General features: G+C 35.3%; 2 protein-coding genes across 2 annotated transcripts; both read left to right on the top strand.

Annotated features, from left to right (window-relative positions):
* The first annotated feature begins 1,045 nt into the window (after positions 1–1,045).
* On the top strand, positions 1,046–4,661 carry LOC140060518 (uncharacterized). Its single transcript, XM_072106772.1, has 6 exons — positions 1,046–1,368; positions 1,749–1,873; positions 2,359–2,620; positions 2,859–3,137; positions 3,873–3,964; positions 4,332–4,661. The coding sequence occupies exons 1-6, from the start codon at positions 1,167–1,169 to the stop codon at positions 4,353–4,355; spliced, it is 984 nt and encodes a 327-aa protein (XP_071962873.1). The 5' UTR covers positions 1,046–1,166; the 3' UTR covers positions 4,356–4,661.
* Positions 4,662–7,850: 3,189 nt separating this feature from the next.
* Positions 7,851–12,861, top strand: LOC140060738 (uncharacterized). The gene is made up of 6 exons (XM_072107074.1): positions 7,851–7,939; positions 8,224–8,340; positions 8,745–8,840; positions 12,134–12,247; positions 12,440–12,550; positions 12,738–12,861. The coding sequence occupies exons 1-6, from the start codon at positions 7,871–7,873 to the stop codon at positions 12,762–12,764; spliced, it is 534 nt and encodes a 177-aa protein (XP_071963175.1). The 5' UTR covers positions 7,851–7,870; the 3' UTR covers positions 12,765–12,861.
* The last annotated feature ends 8,267 nt before the right edge of the window (positions 12,862–21,128 follow it).

Below are 21,128 nucleotides of genomic sequence, written 5' to 3'. Positions count from 1 at the left end.
TGACCCCAATTTTTTTAACTTATTATGGAAGCCAATGAGTTGTAGATATAAACATGGAGGGTTTTTCCTCCATGATATAAATGTATATACACATTAGACGTACAAAATGGTATGACGTCATCATTTGGCCACATGAATTTTTAAAATAGGGTTTTTTCCCCTTTTGTCATAGACCACCATATTCAACAGAGCGCAACTCGCTTATCTGTGATCAATTTTCTTTTAATTTTTAATATATTCTACCTCAACCAATTATGTTACTTATGAGTTGCCAAGATTTTCATTTGGATAACGTCATCACGTCTTAAAATTTAAATAACGGTGGTTACGTAATTTCACTTACAAGGTAAATTTGAATACCTTACAGCTCTTCTGAATTAAAGTTGACCTTGATGTTTATAACTTATTATGAGAGCTGGTGCAATGTAGATATGTATTCATATAAAAATTAAGCCTATCAGATACTGTGACGTTATCATATGGCCAGTTGGAGTTAAAAAGTAGGTGCTACACTGTATATAGATACCGTATACAGTATATACTGTACATAATGTATATGGCATATATAGGCACAACTCAACACTAAGCGTATAATAGGATGGCATCAACATTTTCCGATTGTATGTTAACATACGTGCAAAATATGAATGTCAATAAAATTATAAAAATGAGCACCTATAATTCGTCAAAGTAACGAATTAAATTCTAGTTATTACCTCCGCCAAGGAGGTTATGTTTTCACCCCTGTATGTTTGTGTGTTAATGGCTCGATAATTATAGGAATGTATGATAAACAGAAATGTTTTTTGTGCACCGGTTTATAAAAAAGTTACATATGTTTCGATCAAATTGTCAACTGTTTTCTGTGAAATTGAAATGGCATATTCAACAAAAACAAAAAAAATTAATATTATTTTCAATGTTTTCAATGGGACAACAGACGACCATTAGACTTCAACAAACTGAAAGTCTACGGACGGAAGCACATCGCTTCAATTGACCGAATTTAATATACTATATTAGGCCTATACACCAGGAAATTGCTTCATAAACCGATCTCATGACATAATGGCGGACTTTCCATAGCATCGTTTTAGAAACAACAGAATATTTTAAAATATCTACAATGGAAACGTTAAAAGTATAATTTCCTATTGCCTGTATGTATGCTCTCTATGTATGGTCTTGTTACAGTTTACGGCAGGACTCGGGTTAATGAGAGTCAATACGTTACAATCAAGACGAAACGATCCACAATGATTATGAAATTAAGTTCAGTGTTTGGTGTAGTAAGCTTAGTTCTTTCCTACTTCCTTACTAGCTTAGTTCAAGCGGGCTTCAACAATAGGCCTACATCAAGTGACGGAGGTAAGTCTTAGCTTACTTAAAAAATAATTTTTAACAGATTAAATATCGATTAATCAGCTGACAATAGATCGACACTTTTATTTCTGTTTCTTCTGACCGAATACTGACTGATCCCCATATACACTGATTGACCAGTGAAAACACGTCAATACCGTCACACACTCTCGTTTACAGATGTATGTTATTGCTATATTATTTACTACTTCAATATTAAAGTATTGAATTAGAACGTCTGGGATGCAAAAGCTGTTTTACTTTTTATAAATTCTCAGTTAAGTTACTCTCTAAACAGTTGATTGATTATTGAGATAAAGGAAACATTTTAAGGTATCAGATTTACACAACATGTTTGTTCTGTTTTTGTGTGTGTGAATGTCTAGTGTCAAACGAAGAGGATAAAGGACACCTATACATTCAAATTGATTCGCCTACTAACGGGTATGAATTTACACCAGGACAAGATATAACCATCACATGTAATGCCACAAAGAAACTACCAGAAAGGGTGAGATTAATTTACTAGGTCGTCTACCTTCACAAATTCAACATCACGATGAACACAACCTCCACTCCCCCCCCCCCCCCCAACACTTCCAACCACACATTCCACAAAAACAAGACCAAATCCGCACTTTACGCAAAGCTGTGCAAATGATTGTTCGGTTGTCTCATAACAATTCCTTGCTGTATTCATTTATGTTTGGGGTGATTCGTACACAGATCCCATCTCTCACTTATACAACGTTTCGATAAACAGCAACACTTACACCGTTGCAAAAAATACGGATGTTATTGACTTTAAACTTCAGTTATTCAACCTGTTGCTTGTCATTGGTCAACGTCCTTGGGTTGCGTCGCTAGTGGGAACCACGCTTGCGTTAGGTATAGTTTATTTTGTCTTTGCATCCTGGGCCCTATATCCCGACCTTATATTCTCCCTAATTTAGTTTCAATATTATACTGATGTGTATGCATATTTGATTTTCGTAGGGCATACAAATGTATGAAATGAAAATGTGGTTTTGCGACATAAACAGTGACAATGAATGTCCAAATGCCGACGGTTGCCCCACCAACACTTCAAAAGATTGTAGTTGTAGTGGAAGCGACGACATCATGTCGTTTGCAGCGAGTCACACCATACGAAAAGCAAGAGAACATGACAGCGGAATTTATTCTTGTGCCGTATATTCTCACGAACCAATTATTGCACAAAGAACTGTAAATAAACACATTAACATTAGCATAAAACGTGAGTATAGTATTCTATCATCAGGGATTTATAAACAGGTTCTAGACAGTGATTTTGCTTAAAATTCCTGAAAAGAACATTTTGGCATATGGCGTACCTATTACTCGAGGAGCTGTAAAAGAAATAATAAGTATAGAGATTTTGGCATGATTAAAAGTATTTAATACAGCCAGACTCGTTTATGATGACTTGTGATAGTCTGCTAGACTCTATCTAGACATTTCATTTTACATTGCAGAACGGGTTCCTTTGAATTTTAATAAAAAATACACTAAAAAAAGAACAATTTCAACAAAACAAGGTAACATGGTTGATTTGATCTGCATATGCAATGGTTACCCCAGCCCCTCTGTCACGTGGTACCGAAATGAACAATTGCTTTCAAATGAAACGAACAAATGGGTTAGTTTTCGTAATATCAGTAAAAGTGATGAAGGAAGTTACCATTGTATGTGCGAAAACCGCTTAGAAAACATCACATCGGAAAAGACAACAATTGAAGTTAAGGATCATTCAGGTAACTATCATGAGACAGAAACAATAATATAAATTCCCTATTGATGCCCTAACGTAGGCCTATAGCGCCCTCGTCTTCAGTGCAATTATTGCTTGGCAAAATACAAATTTACTTGCTTTACTACAATTTTCAAGTTATCATTCTGACTTTGTCGGTGTAGATAGAACATGCTTATTGAAATTTTAAAAAAATCGGTTCATTAATAACTTCACAAATAACAAAAAAGGAAAATGTGTATTCTTTTAACATGCGCCCTCTGTGGCAATATTTTGTACTTCAATCAGTTTCTGAGGGCTTTCATTCATCTATTCATTTTATAATGAAATATGTCCAAATTATTCTACTGCAGCGGCTGCAGTAACTCCTTTTTTTTGCTGCAATACCATATGATTTTTTTGTAATGTTTATGAGACAGTCAGTGCAATAAACAGTAGGCCTACGTATAGTTACCAAAAAAGTTTCCTAAACAACAACACTAAACGTAGTTATACGTACTACAGTATAATCATTTTTAATCTAATCATTTTAATCTAAAAGGATCATCTCTCCGGCCAATCTTTCTCGGGAACCAATTGCCCTACATTCACACTGTCAGGAAAAATATGGAAAAATCAATCCCATCTAATCTTTCGCACGACTTTAAAATGTGATAGTGTAATAGTCCATTTGAGTACTCTGTCCTTAATACCTCAATACGTTTTTCGATCGATAATAATTATAAATTTTCTTCTTAAGATGTCTTTGCATGGAAAGTAGCCTGTAGTATTGCCATAGGGTTCATTTTTGGAATGATCTGTAGTTTCTTATGTGTGTCGTGTATATATAAGGTATGTAGGCCTATGTGCTAAAAGTTGCAGTGTTGTGTTATTGCATTATTCCAATTAATTTAATATAAAGAATATTGTTTATTTGTATTTGATACAAGTATTAGTTCATTTTGTTCTGGTGAAACCAGACTTAAAGCTCTATATTGAGCTAATTTATGGTCTTTTCCAGGCTTTGCATCTTTTATTTAATACTTTAAATTAATCTGTAACAATTCATCAAGTGTGATGCAATGTGAAATAAAAACGAACGAACGAAGTAGGTTAAGCAGAGCAATCCTGGGTGAAATCAAAATAATAAAAATTATGGTCTACGTATAGTTTCTTTATTTTTTAACCTATATTAAATTTTGATTTTGTTTTTTTAAAGAAATATTTCAACACAAAATTTTAGTGAGAAACATGAAGGAATACCGACAACAAGAATCAAAACAACAGAACAGACGTCACCTGAAAAACAACATTGATCATAATTCACCGCGCCGTGATTGGTCAAATTATACGTTGCGCTGAACCAGGCTTAAAGATGTATTTGTCCTCCAAACAAAAATGAGAAATGAAGATCATTAAAATAGACGTTTGCAATTTTACAGTTTTAATAAAGTTAACCACTTACGTAAAAAAAAAAAATTATGTTTTCACTTATTGTTCTAAAATCTATATCTGATGTTTTTATCCTGTATAAATAATGTTTGAAATTAATAAAATAGTAAATGTGACCGGCAGAATTGTGCTGGTTTTAAATTCAAATCTTTTGTGCCGATGATTATTCCAAGGAAGAGTGAAATTATACTCTTTCCTGATTATTCCGAGTTTGTTACTTTTTGGAGAAAGTTTGTCTTCCTTTGGCGGCTGTCCAATTGAGGATTGGCTTGGTGTTGTGGTGATCGCGTGTTGTTTAGATCCACAGTCTCCGGAGTATACAAAACCTTCTCACTAAATTCAATTCAACTTTATTTAACTACGGAGGCCCAGATCAACACATGGTTGATCTTCTCTGGCCGTCCGTGCATATACACAAAAATAAAATACAATGTCAAGCAGTGGCAAGATCGGAGTTTGCAAACAAAAGTTTGTTAGTGTAGACTATAGGCATTACAATTACATTCTGAGAGCACCAAGGCCTACATAAAGTTTATAATGTAGGCCTATGTCTATGATATTGTGCAGTTACATTGTAAACAGGGCTGTTACTGTGGCAAGCTTGCTTGATTGTTATTGTAGGTGTATAAATAATATGCTTATAGGACCTCTCATTATAACAGTTGGGGGATTCAATTCCAGTCTATTATCTAAACAACATTAATTGTAATAAAATGTTGAAATAGTCTGGCAAACAGGCAATCTAGATTATTGACAGAAGCTTCATAAAATAAGAACAAAAGGTGTCAGTTGCTGATTTCAACAAGGTACGTTTTAACATTCCGTTCCCAAACAAAAACCACGGGGCGTGTAAAGTCATGTTTACGACTATACAAATTTGAAATAATCAGTCCAGTATTTTGAAAAGAATAAACAATAATTTGAACGAGAAAACTAGATGGGAAAATTACCTAAATTATTTGCAATTAGCACCTCTACAAAATGTCCATTATCAAATTAATATATATATATATATATATATATAATATAGGCGGGAAAACAAGTACAAGTAAATAATCAGAACAAGTTTTTCAACTTAATGGAATTTTACGATAATTACCTTTTTTTTACATTTGAATGAGCAACTCATAAAATTGTACAATATTTTTCGAGTAGTATCATGCACATTGTAGCCCTACCCCATAAATGACTATTAGGGTAAACATTGGTTAGTGCAAGTTCCAGACTAATAAATATTAGGATAAACATTGGTTTCTGCAAGTACCATATAAATGACTATCGGGGTAATAAACATTGATTAGACCTATTCAATTCGAGGTAGATTAATTCCATAAGCTGGACTGAGTTAACTGAAGACAAACTTAACCATCAAGTTCACGTATTTTTATCATACGAAAGAACACAGAAGTCATGCTTTTTCAATGATTTTGTAGTTTTCAGAAATCATGAATAATGTATGAGATTGATTAATTAAGATGGCCAACATGATTCCTATAACTGAACCACCCTCTAATCTCTAATATCTAATATATTGAAGATATTGATGGAATTCAAACCCAAGACTGGCTGACACAACATATTTATCCATTTTGGCAAATTTACTTAACGTTTTGTAGTAGTGTGGAAAGGTAATTTAACTGGGACCGCTGCAGAACGTACGGGTAAATAATAAACAACTAATCATAATGGGGCATGAGTAACATCTTATGAATGATAGGTCTACTGATCTGTTCTCGACGTAGGCTTACTAAAGCCATTCTAAAGAAATACGATCCAATTATGTTTCCCCCAACCTCAGGTGTGTTTGGCCCGTTAGCACAATTTATATTACAGTATATTACTCTAGAACTGTTAATTTTTGTTGTCAATTCATTACTTCTTTTGTTTTTAATTTTTTTTATCTATTAAAAATACGATTTTATTTAAGTCGGAGATATACTTCAGCAAACAGAATCCAGTATTACGATGTGGACTCAACAAACTACTTTTGCTGTAGCGGTTGGGCTGAAGATGGATTAGGAGGCTGTACAATTTGTGAGTTCATATATTCACTCGATATAATTTTCAAGTAAATTTAATTTGGCAGAAAGTAAGATAAATATATAAATTGGCCGAGAAATGAACAAAACATTTAAAAGATTGAATAATTTTAAGAGCGAACTGGATTTCATTTTGCTCTGTGTAAGCATGGAGAATTCAACATGATGTAATGATATTACGTAATAAAAATGTAATGATAAGAGGAAAATAAACAAATGTACCAAAATCATAATGCTTTCGTTTGAACATTAAGTGGTAGCCTCCAAAAAAAGGGACTTTACCAGTTAATAATTAATACCATAGAAACTTTTTTTTAAATCAAAATATTTATTATAGCATTATGTCTACCCGATGATTGTGGCGTTGGTGGATCATGCGTTGATCCTGACACTTGTGAGTGCAGCAGTGGATTTCAAGGAACAAAATGTCTTGGTAAGTTACATATACAAATAAAGAGTGTACCAGTGTCGTTATTAAGGTGGTTAGAGCAAGTCAGATTCATTAATTGTCTATGTAGATTATTGAATATAACCACTTAGTAATAACGAAACAATATATAATTATGATGACCAAGAACATTTAGATGATACAAAATTGTCGTTCATTAATCGTAACAAATCAATAGTATGAGTTTAAAAGAATACTAAATATTCTAATCAAACCATTTAAAATAAACATTAGAAAGATACTGTGACACTTATAACACACCAGAAACAGGTCAGTTATTCAGAAATTGAGTTTTCTAATGTTCTTTACTTCCAAGTGCTGGTTAATAATAATCTATCAATTTATGGGATGCATGTTTTGTAACTAGTATTATATTAGTGCTTACATTGATAATATAAAAACTATTTAATTTGTTAAGATATCAATGAATGTGCGGGTAACAACGGTGGATGTGAACACCATTGTAGGAACACAGCTGGAAGTTACTATTGTGAATGCAACACGGGATATGTGTTGAAAGCAAATGGGAGTGACTGTGAAGGTGCGTAGTAAACTAGAATAATAATTATCATGAGTGAATGGAAATTTGAAAAATATTTCATTTTCAATCTATTCTACAAATTACAACTTTAAAATAGGCCCTGTCAACAACATGTTTTCCCGTGAATTAAAACTGGCAAACTATTGTTTCCAAACTCGAGCAAATTCGAAGTTTTCCAAAGTTTGCAGTGGAAACAAATAAATTATTGTTCATAAATCGATTTTCGATTTTAACAATGTAACTCATAATTCTAGTTACTTGTACTCCACCATGTGATAATGGAGAGTGCACGGCTCCAGATTATTGTGAGTGTGAAGACTTCTACGTTGGAGATGCTTGTGACGATCGTAAGTATTGACGAAATGGCATTTGGGTATAGTGTCTCTTTTTGTTGTTAAAGCTGTGTTTCCACTAGAGACGCAAAGCAATTAAGTTGACCAATCACACACGATTGTTCGAATAATCTATCGCTTGCGATTGGTCAAACTACTTACGTTGCGTTACGTACGAAATCTTACGTTTAAACAAACGTTATACCTTTTTCACATTGCAATTTGTTAAAAGGTCCATCTTATTATTGATGACTAATTAAAAGAAGAAATTAGTTATGATGCCATAATTTGTTATTTAGGTGATGAATGTTGGGAGAACACTGATGGATGTGCTCATATATGTACTAACAACTACGGTGGATTTGAATGCAGTTGCCTCCCTGGATATGAACTCTCAATGCTTACTGAATGCCTGCGTAAGATACTAATTTTGTTATAATGGCACACGATATTTTGCTACAAAAAATGTATCATGATACATGGTACCATTATAAATGTTTTTACATATATGATATTTTAAAGCTCTGTTTACACACAATGTGATGTGCCCATACGATGATGTAATATTACTACCATATTTGGGCACATCACACTGTTTTGTAAAACTAGTTTGATAGTAACATAGATTTATATCCGAAATTGTTAAGTCCGAATTTACCGTTATCGTTACGATTGGTCTCAATAGCATCAGCACTGGTGTTTTCCTGGTATAGTTATGTGGAGCGTTAATATTAATCGCACTTACTCTAACAATCACGTTGTCTGGATTTTCCCTCTTTTTTACGGTTCCTGTAAACTACGTAAAACCATTTTTTTACAGCCGTTTGTCAGCCTCAGTGCCAGAACAACGGCCAGTGTACAGGACCTAACAACTGCGTCTGCCCCGAAGGATATGATGGAAGTAGATGTCAAAATGGTAAATAGAACTAAAAAACTATTCATTTTGATTTAGTTTCAAGTCAAGTCAAGTCAAGTATCATTTATTATCATTTGTTTTAAGAAAAAACATAGACATTCTGTTTGCTCTGTGCACAATATCCACGAACACAACACGAACTCAAAAACAAAAAAATTACAAAAAAAGTGTCTACATAATATGTTTAAGGCTCTAATAGCTCCTGGAAAGAAACTATTTGTAAATCGTGCCTTATTGGCTTTAATAGAACGAAATCGCCGACCGCTGCGCATCAACTGGAACATACTAGAGGCCGGATGAAATTGATCATCTTTGGTCCGACGATCCGAAAATATGTTCTCCAAAGGCAATTGTGCAGATCCAATTATACGCGATGCGGTCTTGACTAATCTATTTAGGTCACGCTTTTGATTTGCGGTAGCGCTAACGAACCATACCGTTAAAGAATACGTTATGACACTCTCTATAACTGACCTATAGAAGGACGACATTATTTCAGAGTTTATACCAAATGATCTAAGTCTACGTAGGAAGTAGATTCTTCTTTGGGCCTTTCTAATAATGTTACGTGTGTTAATATGCCACTTCAGATAATTTGAAAAAAAAAATCCCAAGAATTTAAATTCTTCTACAAACTCAACTGATATACCATTAATAAATATTGGATATATGATTTACGGAAGTCTACAACCATTTCTTTGGTCTTAGATACATTCAAGAACAGATTGTTTTCGTTACACCAGTCCACAACTCGTTTAACTTGGTTGCGATAATTAGACTCATCACTGTCATCATTGATTAGACCTACAATGGTAGTATCATCCGCGAATTTAGCGATATGACAGTTACTGTAGTAGGTAACACAGTCATAGGTAAATAAAGTAAAAAGAAAGGCCGACAGTACACAGCCCTGTGGTACACCTGTATTTATAATACGCTTATCCGATATAATGGTGCTGTTGAACCCACAACTGTGAAAACGCCCACAAATGTGAAAACAACCACAAATGTGAAAACGTATCACCCACAAATGTGAAAACAACCACAAATGTGAAAACGCATCACCCACAAATGTGAAAACAACCACAATTGTAAAAACGCATCACCCACAAATGTGAAAACAGCGCCCACAAATGTGAAAAAAAGAGAGATCTTGTCGCCCACAAATTAATGTAAAAAAGAATCCAAATCAAATTTAGTGCTAGACCCAAACAATTTTGATCGAGTTAATGTTAATGTATATACATTGTATTGAGTTGTTTCAATAATTGTGTGTTCACAATACGTCTGTTAGGGTCGTCGTTAACGCGTTGGATTATTACAATTTACTGCTCGTGCGCGCGATATTTGCATGTTAACTCGTTGGTGGTATAGTTCAAGACGATATTTGCTGCGCGAATGCACGATACTTCCTTCCAGATCAAGGCCATGTTATATCATTGTTGCTTGTAGTTGTGTAGTTGTTAACTGGTTGACTTACTAGTATGTACGTATAGTTCCAAGTCGATGCAAAAAACATCGAACATGGTAATATTCCAACGCGTTAATGACGACCCTAACAGACGTATCGTGAACACACAATTATTGAAACAACTCAATACACATGATTATTATAATGTATTAACTTGATCAAACTTGTTTGAGTCTAGCACTAAATTTGATTTGATTTTTTTTTTACATTTGTGGGCGATGGTCGTTTTCACATTTGTGGGCGCTGTTTTATTACATTTGTGGGTGATGCGTTTTCACATTTGTGGGTTCAACAGGTGCCCACTTTAGTACGTTGGGGTCGATCAGTTAAAAAGTTTAACACCCAGTTACATATAGAAATATCGAAACCGATTTCAACCATCTTAGTGTGTAACTTATACGGTACAATCGTATTAAATGCTGAACTAAAATCTATATATAAAATCCTAGCATATCTTTTATCACGTTCGAGATGCTCTAAGATCCTATGCAAAGTGATAATAATAATAATAATAATACCACATTTATATAGCGCCCTTTTCATGAGTAATCATGCTCAAAGGCGCTTTACAAGGATTATTACCCCAGTATTTTTTGGGATCAAACACGTATGGAAACATACTCCCATAATGCAGCCGGTAACCAGCGCAAAGTTGTGTCTAGATCTAACTGGGTACCCATTTATACACCTGGGTGGAGAGAGGCAACGTAAATAAAGTATCTTGCCTACGGATACAAGCAATGCGGCGAGAGTTGGATTCGAACCTAGGTCTGACGATCGGTAGTCCAACGTCCAACACACTGCGCCACACGCAAGTGATCGATACAGCATCTTCAGTAGACCGGTTTGGTCTATAGGCGAACTGATATTGGACACTTGGCCTTCAGGTAATTATAAGGACTATATGTTCAAAGCATTTCATCAGAACGGACGTTAATGTTATAGGTCGGTAATCATTCAGGGTTTCGATTGGGGAACATTTCGGAATCGGAATTATTATAGAATCTTTAAAACATCGCGGAATAATTTGAGATATAAGAGAGAAATTGAAAATGTATTTAAAAATATGGGCAATCTGTTTGCAACAATGTTTAACAAGCATAGGGGATATACCTTCTGGACCAGCTGATTTATTTGACTTACATCTACTAAACTCATTACAAGTATCCTCTTCAAGAACAACTAACGGGACATCATTACCATTTTCATAATTAGTGTCTTGATGGAGAGGGGAAGTGTCAAAACGACTGAAGAAATCATTCAGTCGTTGGGGTAGGTCATCATTTGAGTTAATTTTATCAGATTTTGGTTTGTAGTTTGTTATTTTATTTAAGCTTTTCCATATCTCTCTGGAATCGCCGGAAGATATATCTTCCTCTAACCCGTTTTTATATTCTCTCTTGGCTTTATTTATTCCCTTTCTTAACTCGTATTTTGATTTCCTAAATAGATCCTTATCATTTGATCTGAAAGCCCTATCTCTATTTCGTATCAGATCCTTAATAGACTTATTAAACCATGGGTTTTGATTTGGATATATCTTAACTACGTCTTTATCACATATGTCCTGGCAGAATTTAATATATGAAATAACGGATTCAGTACATAAGTTAATGTCCGAACTGTCCTTAAAAGCATTGTTTATAAACAAAGTAAAACAGTTTGTTTTCTGTGAAATGTTCGTGTATTGTGAATGGAATACATTAACATGTTCATAAATGTTGTCTTGCAATAAAAACAGTGCATTACACAGATATTTGATTAAACTTTCATTACGAAATTATATTATTTACATTTAAGTATACTTCCTTATTTTAAATAGATGTGGATGAATGCGAACTCTACAATGCCGGGTGCGAACATTTTTGTGAAAACCTTCCTGGAAGCTTTAGATGTTATTGTTCAGATGGATATTCTGGGACAACTAACTGCACAGGTATAAAACACATGAAGTAAAACTTCAAATTAGAACTAAATAACAAAATTAAAAGCGTCTATTACATATCGTAGGAAGAAAGCAAAGAGAAAAGGAAAACAAAGAACACATTTTATGAAAATTAAAGAACGTATTGGTATTGGTTCAACAACACACACAAAATTATATTCTAATAATTGTTTTTTTCTTCAGATATCAATGAATGCTCTTTCGCAAGCTGTCACTTTTGTACAAATTCACAAGGTAGTTTTGAGTGCCTTTGTCACACAGGATATGAAGCCTACGATTCATACAACTGTGAAGGTAAGAACTAAAATCACAGACAATTTCACAGATACTATTGAGGGTTACTGGTTCTCTTGCAACAAGTAATAACATTTTTTGCATCAGTAACACACAATTTCTGCTTTCAAATTAAATAATATCTCCATTTCCTTTCAAAATAGTCTAATAACAATAATTTTATTTTCTCTTTATTTATGTTTACCAGATATTAATGAATGTAGCGTTGGTATAGACGGATGTGGGCAAATCTGTTCCAACTCAATCGGTAGCTTCAGCTGCGATTGCAAAGATGGATGGACACTTGATCCTGATAATAAAAACTGCACGGGTAACTAGTAAATTTGTTGCTTAAACTTTTCCTTTTCACTTTTTATTGTAACCATAATAATTAAATAAATAATTGTAAGATATATCAAAGGCTCTTCACTAATTTGATGTACAGGCATACTTTACGTAAAAGGCATAACAAATTTAGAAATATTACTACGTTACCTTATACAAAAAATGATCAATTTTTATTCAATTCCAATCATAATGTTTTTCAACAGCTAACCCTTGCGTTGAAATCGGTGTACCTTTTTATGGAAATCGAACATGTAGCGGATTTACAACAGGAGAAACGTTCACCTTTTCGTGTGAATGGAACTATCGTTTAATAGGTTCCGACTTGCGAGAATGTTTACCAAACGGTGTGTGGAGTGGTAGTACAACACGCTGCGAAGGTTTGTCATAAGACATTGAATTATTGATTCTTAAATTCTGAAAAATAAACGATAATCTCCTTAGTATATGTATTGACAAGATATCCTGAATATCTGTACACCCCAACTTCCAGTCGGCTTTGGCTTTAAATAAAAAAGTCATATAGATAGTATCTTTCCACAAATTACCACAATGGGCAATAAACAGCTTTTATACTTGCTTTTATAATCTTACAGAGATTCTCTGTGCTGAAATTCCATCGCCCCTCAACGGATACATTCTTTCTCCATGCGGGAATCAAGTAGGAAGTGAATGTAGCTTTGGTTGTGATTCCGGATATTTCCTGGAAGAAAATATTGTTACAAAATGTCTGCTGTCTGGCATTTGGAAGAGCACTTTTCCAAAATGTATTGGTAAGTGTTACAGGCTTTTCTTACTAACCACAGCAGTCTAATAACAAGAATTTCCAATCTTTTTAAATTTAAGATACAGTTTCCTTTTTTCCCGTTCTACTCTTTCTCTGGTAATAAGACTAAAGTTTAGCCTTTTTTTTTATAATTACGCTTGATGCAGAATACTTTCCTCTGATGTCCACTGATCCAAACAATACAAATGCCTATACTGTAATCTATAACATTTCATAGGGAGTGGGAGTACGAATACCTCTTTCATGGCTGTGCTATAAGGAAACAATAACAACTATTCTGTGAGTTTGGTGTAATAGGTATGCTCTAGCTTTTCATGGTTAAAAACCCTGATTCAAATCCTGCTGAGGGCGGTTCTTTGTTAAATTTTAATAAATATTTTTTAATTAGCGTTGTACGTTGTGACCTTGCAGTTGACCATCGATTTTGGGTCAAAAACTATTGTGGCCAAGTTTTGCAAGATTCGGATAAAAACAACCTCTAGACTGTTCACAAACAGACAAACATACAAGGAGTGTTTCTGTATGTCAGAGGAAATAAAGTGGAGTCTTATTCGGTTTGAAATAGCAATTGTTTTTGTTATAGAACATGCGAACACAATTGCCATCTTATACCGAAGCATCAAAACAAAAATGCACATTTTGACCATGTCTTCATTCATTTCTTTATTTTATTTGAAGATTCCTCTATTACACAACTACCTAAAGAGGAGTCACCGAAAGAGGTAAACTTACTACAGTAATAATTTTAGAAGTTTTGTTGGCTGGCAACTGCTGGTCGCTTGTAATAAGCACTGTTGCTTTAGAAATTCCTAATAGAAGTACAGGATCAAATTTGTATTATAAAAAGTTATCCAAAAGTTAAATAATTGTACTGAGCATTTTTATATTTTCGAAGGACAACAGTAATTTGCCCTATCTCGTCGGAGGAGTTTGTGGAGGATGTGTTGTTTTTATCCTGCTATTGATATTCATCATCCGAAGAAAAGCAAAGACGTACAGAGGAGGTAAGTATTTTTTTAAACTAAATAACTGATTCTGACTGACAACATTGCCTATTCGAAAATGTAAATATTGGTTCCCAATTGTAGGCCTACTGAACCCACGCAACACAGCGACGTAGGCGCAACGCAAGCTTAATCCAATAATAAAAATCCCAACACTGTAAAAGTAAAAAAAAAGTATTGTTACTAAATACAAGCTTTGTATGTAACCCATGCTTTAAAAAACATTTCTATAGCTAACGAGAAGACATGCGAAGACAATGAGCTATATGAAACGGCGGATCATTTGGATGCTAAGTGTGTAAGGGAAGATACGGAAACTGTAGAAGGAATTGCAAATATTCAATCACTATATGAAAATGTGTATACGACTTCAAAAATGTAAAAAAATACATTACATTTCACTGTCGTTTCCCTTATAAGCAAAATCCTCACTCTTGTGTAAGATGAAGTTACTTGACATTGATTTGTTATTGAGGTTAAGATTCATTTTATATACAGTTCTGATTCTTTTGCTAAGTTGTGCTGAAAACCACGATCGACACTGTTGACTTCAACCTTTTTTAGTCGCGTGCAACGCGGCTCTACAACTCACTATGTCGGTCGGTTGGTCGGTAAACACTAACTTGAGCACGCGACTGCAGCCATGTAGGCACAACATCTTTGGTATCATTAATCAAAACAGTATTGATAGTAACAAGGCCATATACATGGCTGCAGTCGCGTGCTCATTTACCAACCGACGGACATAGTGAGCTGTAGTGTCGCGTTGCACGCAAACGCGACTAAAAATGTCACAGTATTGCAAATTAAATCTCAGTCTGTAAGGAATAAGTAATTGCCTTTTATCAAATTCAAGGTACCCCCTGTATTGTACTTCCACGTATATAGGCATAAACAATGATATGCCTACCTGGAAAATAGTGCCGGTATTGTATAGACCTATTTATTTATTTATATTTGATGTAAAAAATATATTATATAAACCACCTCCTAAATGAGAGACTACAGTAATCAATATACCCAGTGTGTTTCCTAAGATTTCATTTTAAATAGTCAGAACGAGAAATAAAATTTGTATTTAATCTTAGGAATTGAGCCTATACTGTTTTGTTCATGATCCTATACATGGTTTTACTACCTCACATCACACTACCTACTAATATTCGTTGGACGCATGGCATCCATTTTTCCTGCACTATATAATTTCCACAATTACTTTAGATCGGTATAGAAATAAGGTAACTTCGCTAACTACTCAAAATAATAACACCATACATTCAATAAATCGGTTAACTAAAACCTTACATCGATTTCGAAGAAACACGGGACTTTCAAACAACCACATTCAATGACTGTTTTACTTACTAAAGTTTTGGAAAAGTTAGGGTTTTAGCAAAGAACTTATAACACAAGAATCTCCTGTTCGTCCGAAGCGCGTAACAATTTCGAAAGGCATTGTGGGATAGAATAGAGCTATGGTTGGCGCCATTGTGAGCCATGGAGTAGGGCGCCCGCATCAAATTAGAAAGTCAAAATCATAAAGGGGATCTGCTAATACTCTAGGGGGTAGAGTAATTGACTTCCTAGTGTGGAGGGGGCGCTGCTCCATGCTGTGAAATGGCGTCGCCCAGTTTGACCTTTTAACCCTGTACTTCCGATACTGTGTTTTGAATGCAAATTGAAGAACAGGAGATTCTTGTGTTATAAGTTCTTTGGTTTTAGACAAAAATCAAGGTAGGTGGATGACGATCATTGACATGTTCTCAACATTCTGTATACATTCATGATTCATTTGAAACTGAATTGCCTACAGCGCAAATGATACATTTAGACTACTTTAGACTTATGGCAGTTTTTTAAATTGCGCGCGCGAGTTCTTAGATGATAGAAACGCAAGAAATTCGCAAAGTGTTGTATTAAATACGATAAAATGATTGGTCGAGATTACATCACGAGACTATGAATATAAAAATTGTTAATTTCTGTTAACATGTCCTACGTATCGAGATTTAATATATTGAACTTGTAAGGTCGTTATAAAAAAAACTATAATATGAATCTATAGTTTAACATGCAATGACAAATGTTGAAATATGTGACCATTAGAGAAAAATAATATTGTTCGTTAATAACCTTAAAAATATGACATATTTTTATTTTGCGGTTTAAGAGGGCAGACGGTTTGATTAGAATAGGTTAAGGAAAGGAGAAAATAACACACAAGAAGACATGCGAGTGTTTACTATGGCAAGCAAAGTTCGAAAAGTTTACCCTAAAGCGTTTAATAGACATAAATGCTACATAAGGAAGTTGTTTTCAGACGACGGAGGAAGGATTGTCTTCACGGTTTATTGCTTCAACAAACGCTGCGTTTTGAACATTATAAATAGGCAATTTACTATTAGCTTTACAATAACCAGCACAATGTGTATGTGTGGGAAATTAGCGTACTATTATGTGAGTACAGATAGTATACTTACTTACTTACTTACTTACGGCGACCTCGGTCGGACTCCTATGATGGCTCTCCGGGTGGTAGGAGGCTGTAGGAAGCCCTGGATTCCGATGTCCATGTTGTGGTCTCCATAGAATGAGGTTTGAGATGATTTCATCTCTGCTCCGGAAACAGTGCCCAGCAAATCTCAATCGTCTCTCTTTGATTTTCTTTGAGATGGGAGGGAGATCACCAACTCTTGGTCAACCTGTCTTTCCAGCTGATATTGAAAGCAGATCTCAACATCCTGGTGTAGCAACCATCAAGTGATTTTCTGATTTGTTTGGTAATTGTCCAGCTTTCTGCTCCATAAGGAGTACACTTTCAACTGTAGCTTTGAACAAGCGTTGTTTGATCTTCCTTAGGAGATTTGACTTCCATATTTTGGAAAGGGCATTGGACGATTTCCAGGCAAGTGCCTTGCGTACACTGATATCATGCTCGGTACTACCAATCCATGACCCGAGATATTTAAAGTCGGTCACAGATTCAAGTTTACTGTCGTCAATGGTGAATAATTCAGCATCCTGGTCTTGGTTGAAGAGAATGCACTTTGTTTTGCTAGCATTCATGTGTAGCTTCCTCGACTTCGATCAGGAGTTTCTGTGCTTGGTCTAATGGTGTTTGAGGTAAGTCCAATATCATCCGCGAAGTCAAGGTCTGGTACTACCTTTGGCCCAATTCTACGGGTTTGTCGAGGTAGTAAAACCCAGTTCTTCCTCCCTACCACAGGTGGCTGTCCTAATGCAGTAGTCCAAGCTTATTTAAATAAATACGGAGCAAGAGTATCTCCCTGTAGTACACCAGCAATGACTTCGAAAAGCTTGGTCTCGCCATCAGGGGTAATGACTTTGGCTTGTGTGTTGCAGTAGGTATCTTCAATGGCATCAATGATGATTTTTGGGATTCCATAGGCTGCGAGTATTTTCAGCATCTTTCCTCAGTGTATGGTATCGAATGCCTTCTTGAAGTCTATGAAGGTAATAACAGCACTGAGATTATTAGAAGTAATTTCTTCAATGATCCGTCGAAGGGCTAGAATATGTGATACAGTTGATCTGCCCTTCCTGAATCCATTTTGATTTGTTCTTAATAGATTGTCAATGTGTGGTCTAAGCCTGTTCAAGATCATCCTGTTGTATGTCTTTGCAACAACAGAATTTGCCTCTATAGTTGCCAGCCTGACTTAGGTCTCCTGATTTTGGTACAGGGATTAGATTTAGCACAGACTACTGGTCAGGTTTCTGGCTCTCTATTAGTGCCCTATTGCAAAACTCAAGGATGATGTCATCAATGTCACATTTGGTAAGAAGTTTAAGAGGGATGCAATCATCTGTGGTAAATTGCTGTATGAAGCACAACTTCAACTTATGTAGTAGCTACAGTTGGCAATTCCATCAGCCTATCTGTCCCTAATCGCCTATCGTACAGTACCCAACCCTACGTCCTAGAAGGTTGAGATGTAGTGCAGTAGTAGCATAGCTCAGCCGTGTGCCACGCAGCTGGATTAACTGACGGGGCTCTGGGGGAAAACATTGTTAGTGCTGGCTAGCAATTTGCTTAAGGGTAGTCCACTACCCTTGTTTTTCTGTCACCTTGGCTAAAGAGCGGATGAGGATTGATAACATATCCCAACGGCTAGATAATGGGCGAAGGAGGATTGACACACATCACAACGGTCAGTGGATAGCTACTGGTAGAACTTGCGACCCCAGTAGATATAGCAACTGAAAACAATTATGATGGCTACAAATAATTACACCAGGGTTAAAGTCCATGATAATCTACCTGGTGCTGATACCCCCTCACTTCATTGTGAAAATTATGACGTTAGTGCCTTAAAGCCAGATGGACGGGTAGTAACTGATAGAGGAGGACGCATCAGGAAACCAAGTCTTCTAAAATGTAAGAAGACTGTGCATGAACTTTGCAACATTAAATACCAAAACTATTAGAAGCCTAAACAAGCAACTAGAGCCGTGTACTCTTGCACAGAAGTATAACATTGATGTGCTTGCCATCCATGAACATAGGATAGTGCATACGGATGAACAGCTAAGGTATGAAAATCTCATTGAAGGATTTCAACTCATCACAGCATCAGCTGCAAGAAACGGAGTCTGACCTCCATAACCTGTGAAAGTACAAGAATAATCAAAGCAACATTTAGTGGGAAGTATTGTCATCACTGCATACTCTCCTACAAATACATCTGACGATGAATAAGTAGAACAATTTTACAATGAACTTAATACTGCAACAAAGTCTGTCCTCCTCACAATAAGAGACTTTAATGCGAGATCGGGAAAGATATTGCTGCTTACACATACCACGAAATGACAAATAGAAATGGTAAACTACTTTATGACTTTGCTGTGGAAACAGTCTCTTTGTAACCAATACCAGATTTCAGAAGGATGAGTGTAAGAGTTGGACCTGCATACTGCCGAGTGGGTATAAGGTGCAACTTGACTACATCTTGACCAGGAGAAAGTGGCTGAATAGCGTGATGGACTCACAAGCTTATAACTCGTTTGCGTCTACTGGATCTGATCACAGGATTGTGAACATCAGAGTTAGACTAAGCTTACGTGCCAGTGGTAAGACCCCACCAAAGAAAGTCAAGTATGATTGATGATGATACAACAAGACCCCAAAATGCAGGAAAAGTACACCATAGAAGTAAAGAATAAATACACCATTCTCAATGATATGTGTGAGGACAATAGCTCCACTGCCAAATATGGAAACCTGATAACAGCTAGCAAAGCAACTGCTGAAAAATTGCTCCCAAAAATACAGAAGAAAAGACAAAAGGCACTTTCAGAGACAAAATTGAGAATGCAAAAACACTAAAAGCTGCTTATAAAAGTCACATCCTCAGAGACAACAAGGAATCAGCCCTTGAATTTGAGGAACGCAAATAGCAACTACACAAAGATTAATAGGAAACCAATACACAGAGAAGTTGAAAATGCAACCCTAAACCAACAATATGAAATAACGTGGAAACTAATAAATAAAGTCTGTGGGAGAAAAAGGTCAAAAGGAGGACAACTAAAAGGAAAGACCAGCGAAGAAAAAATGGCACTTTAATAAATTGTTAGGAAATCCACCAATGGTGACAAAAGAATATGAAGAAATACCACCAATCTTTGAAGAGCTCCCAATAAGGTGTGATGAGTTTGATAAATAGGAGTACCAGAAAGCCAAAAAGTCCATAAAGAATCGAAAAAGCTTTGTAGATGACTGCATCCCTCCTGAAATATCAAACTAAAATTGCGTATATTTCCAATTGAGGAAAACTTTGTCTGAATGACACATCTATATAAAGGTTTACAGTTTTTCACACTATAATAATTAAATTTCAAATAAAAGTTTAATCTGCATATGCAATGGTTATGCGCCCGGCCCTCTGTCACGTGGTACCGAAATGAACAATTGCTTTCAAATGGAACGAACAAATGGGTTAGTTTTCGTAATATCCGGGAGGAAGGTACCATTGTATGTGCGAAAACCGCTTAGAAAACATCACATCGGCGAAGACAACAATTGAAGTTAATGATCATTCAGGTAACTATCATGAGACAGAAACAATAATATAAATGCCCTAACGTATAGCGCCCTTGTCTTGAGTGCAATTATTGCTTGGAAAAATACAATTTTTACTTGCTTTGTATGTATTTTGTTAGCACGATAGCACCTACAATTTTCAAGTTATCATTCTGAATTTGTCGGTGTAGATAGTTATATACTCACAGAACATGCTTATTGAAATTTAAGAAAATCTGTTCATTATTAACTTCACAAATAACAAAAAAAAAGGAAAATGTGTATTCTTTTAACATGCGCCCTCTGTGGCAATATTTTGTAAAGTACTTCACTCAGTTTCCGAGTGCTTTCATTCATCTATTCATTTTATAATGAAACATGTCCAAATTATTCTACTGCAGCTGCTGCAGTAACTCC

The sequence above is a fragment of the Antedon mediterranea genome, chromosome 10 (genome assembly GCF_964355755.1).
Source record: "Antedon mediterranea chromosome 10, ecAntMedi1.1, whole genome shotgun sequence".
NCBI lineage: Eukaryota > Metazoa > Echinodermata > Crinoidea > Comatulida > Antedonidae > Antedon > Antedon mediterranea.
This window is presented reverse-complemented; position numbering and strand designations above follow the sequence as displayed.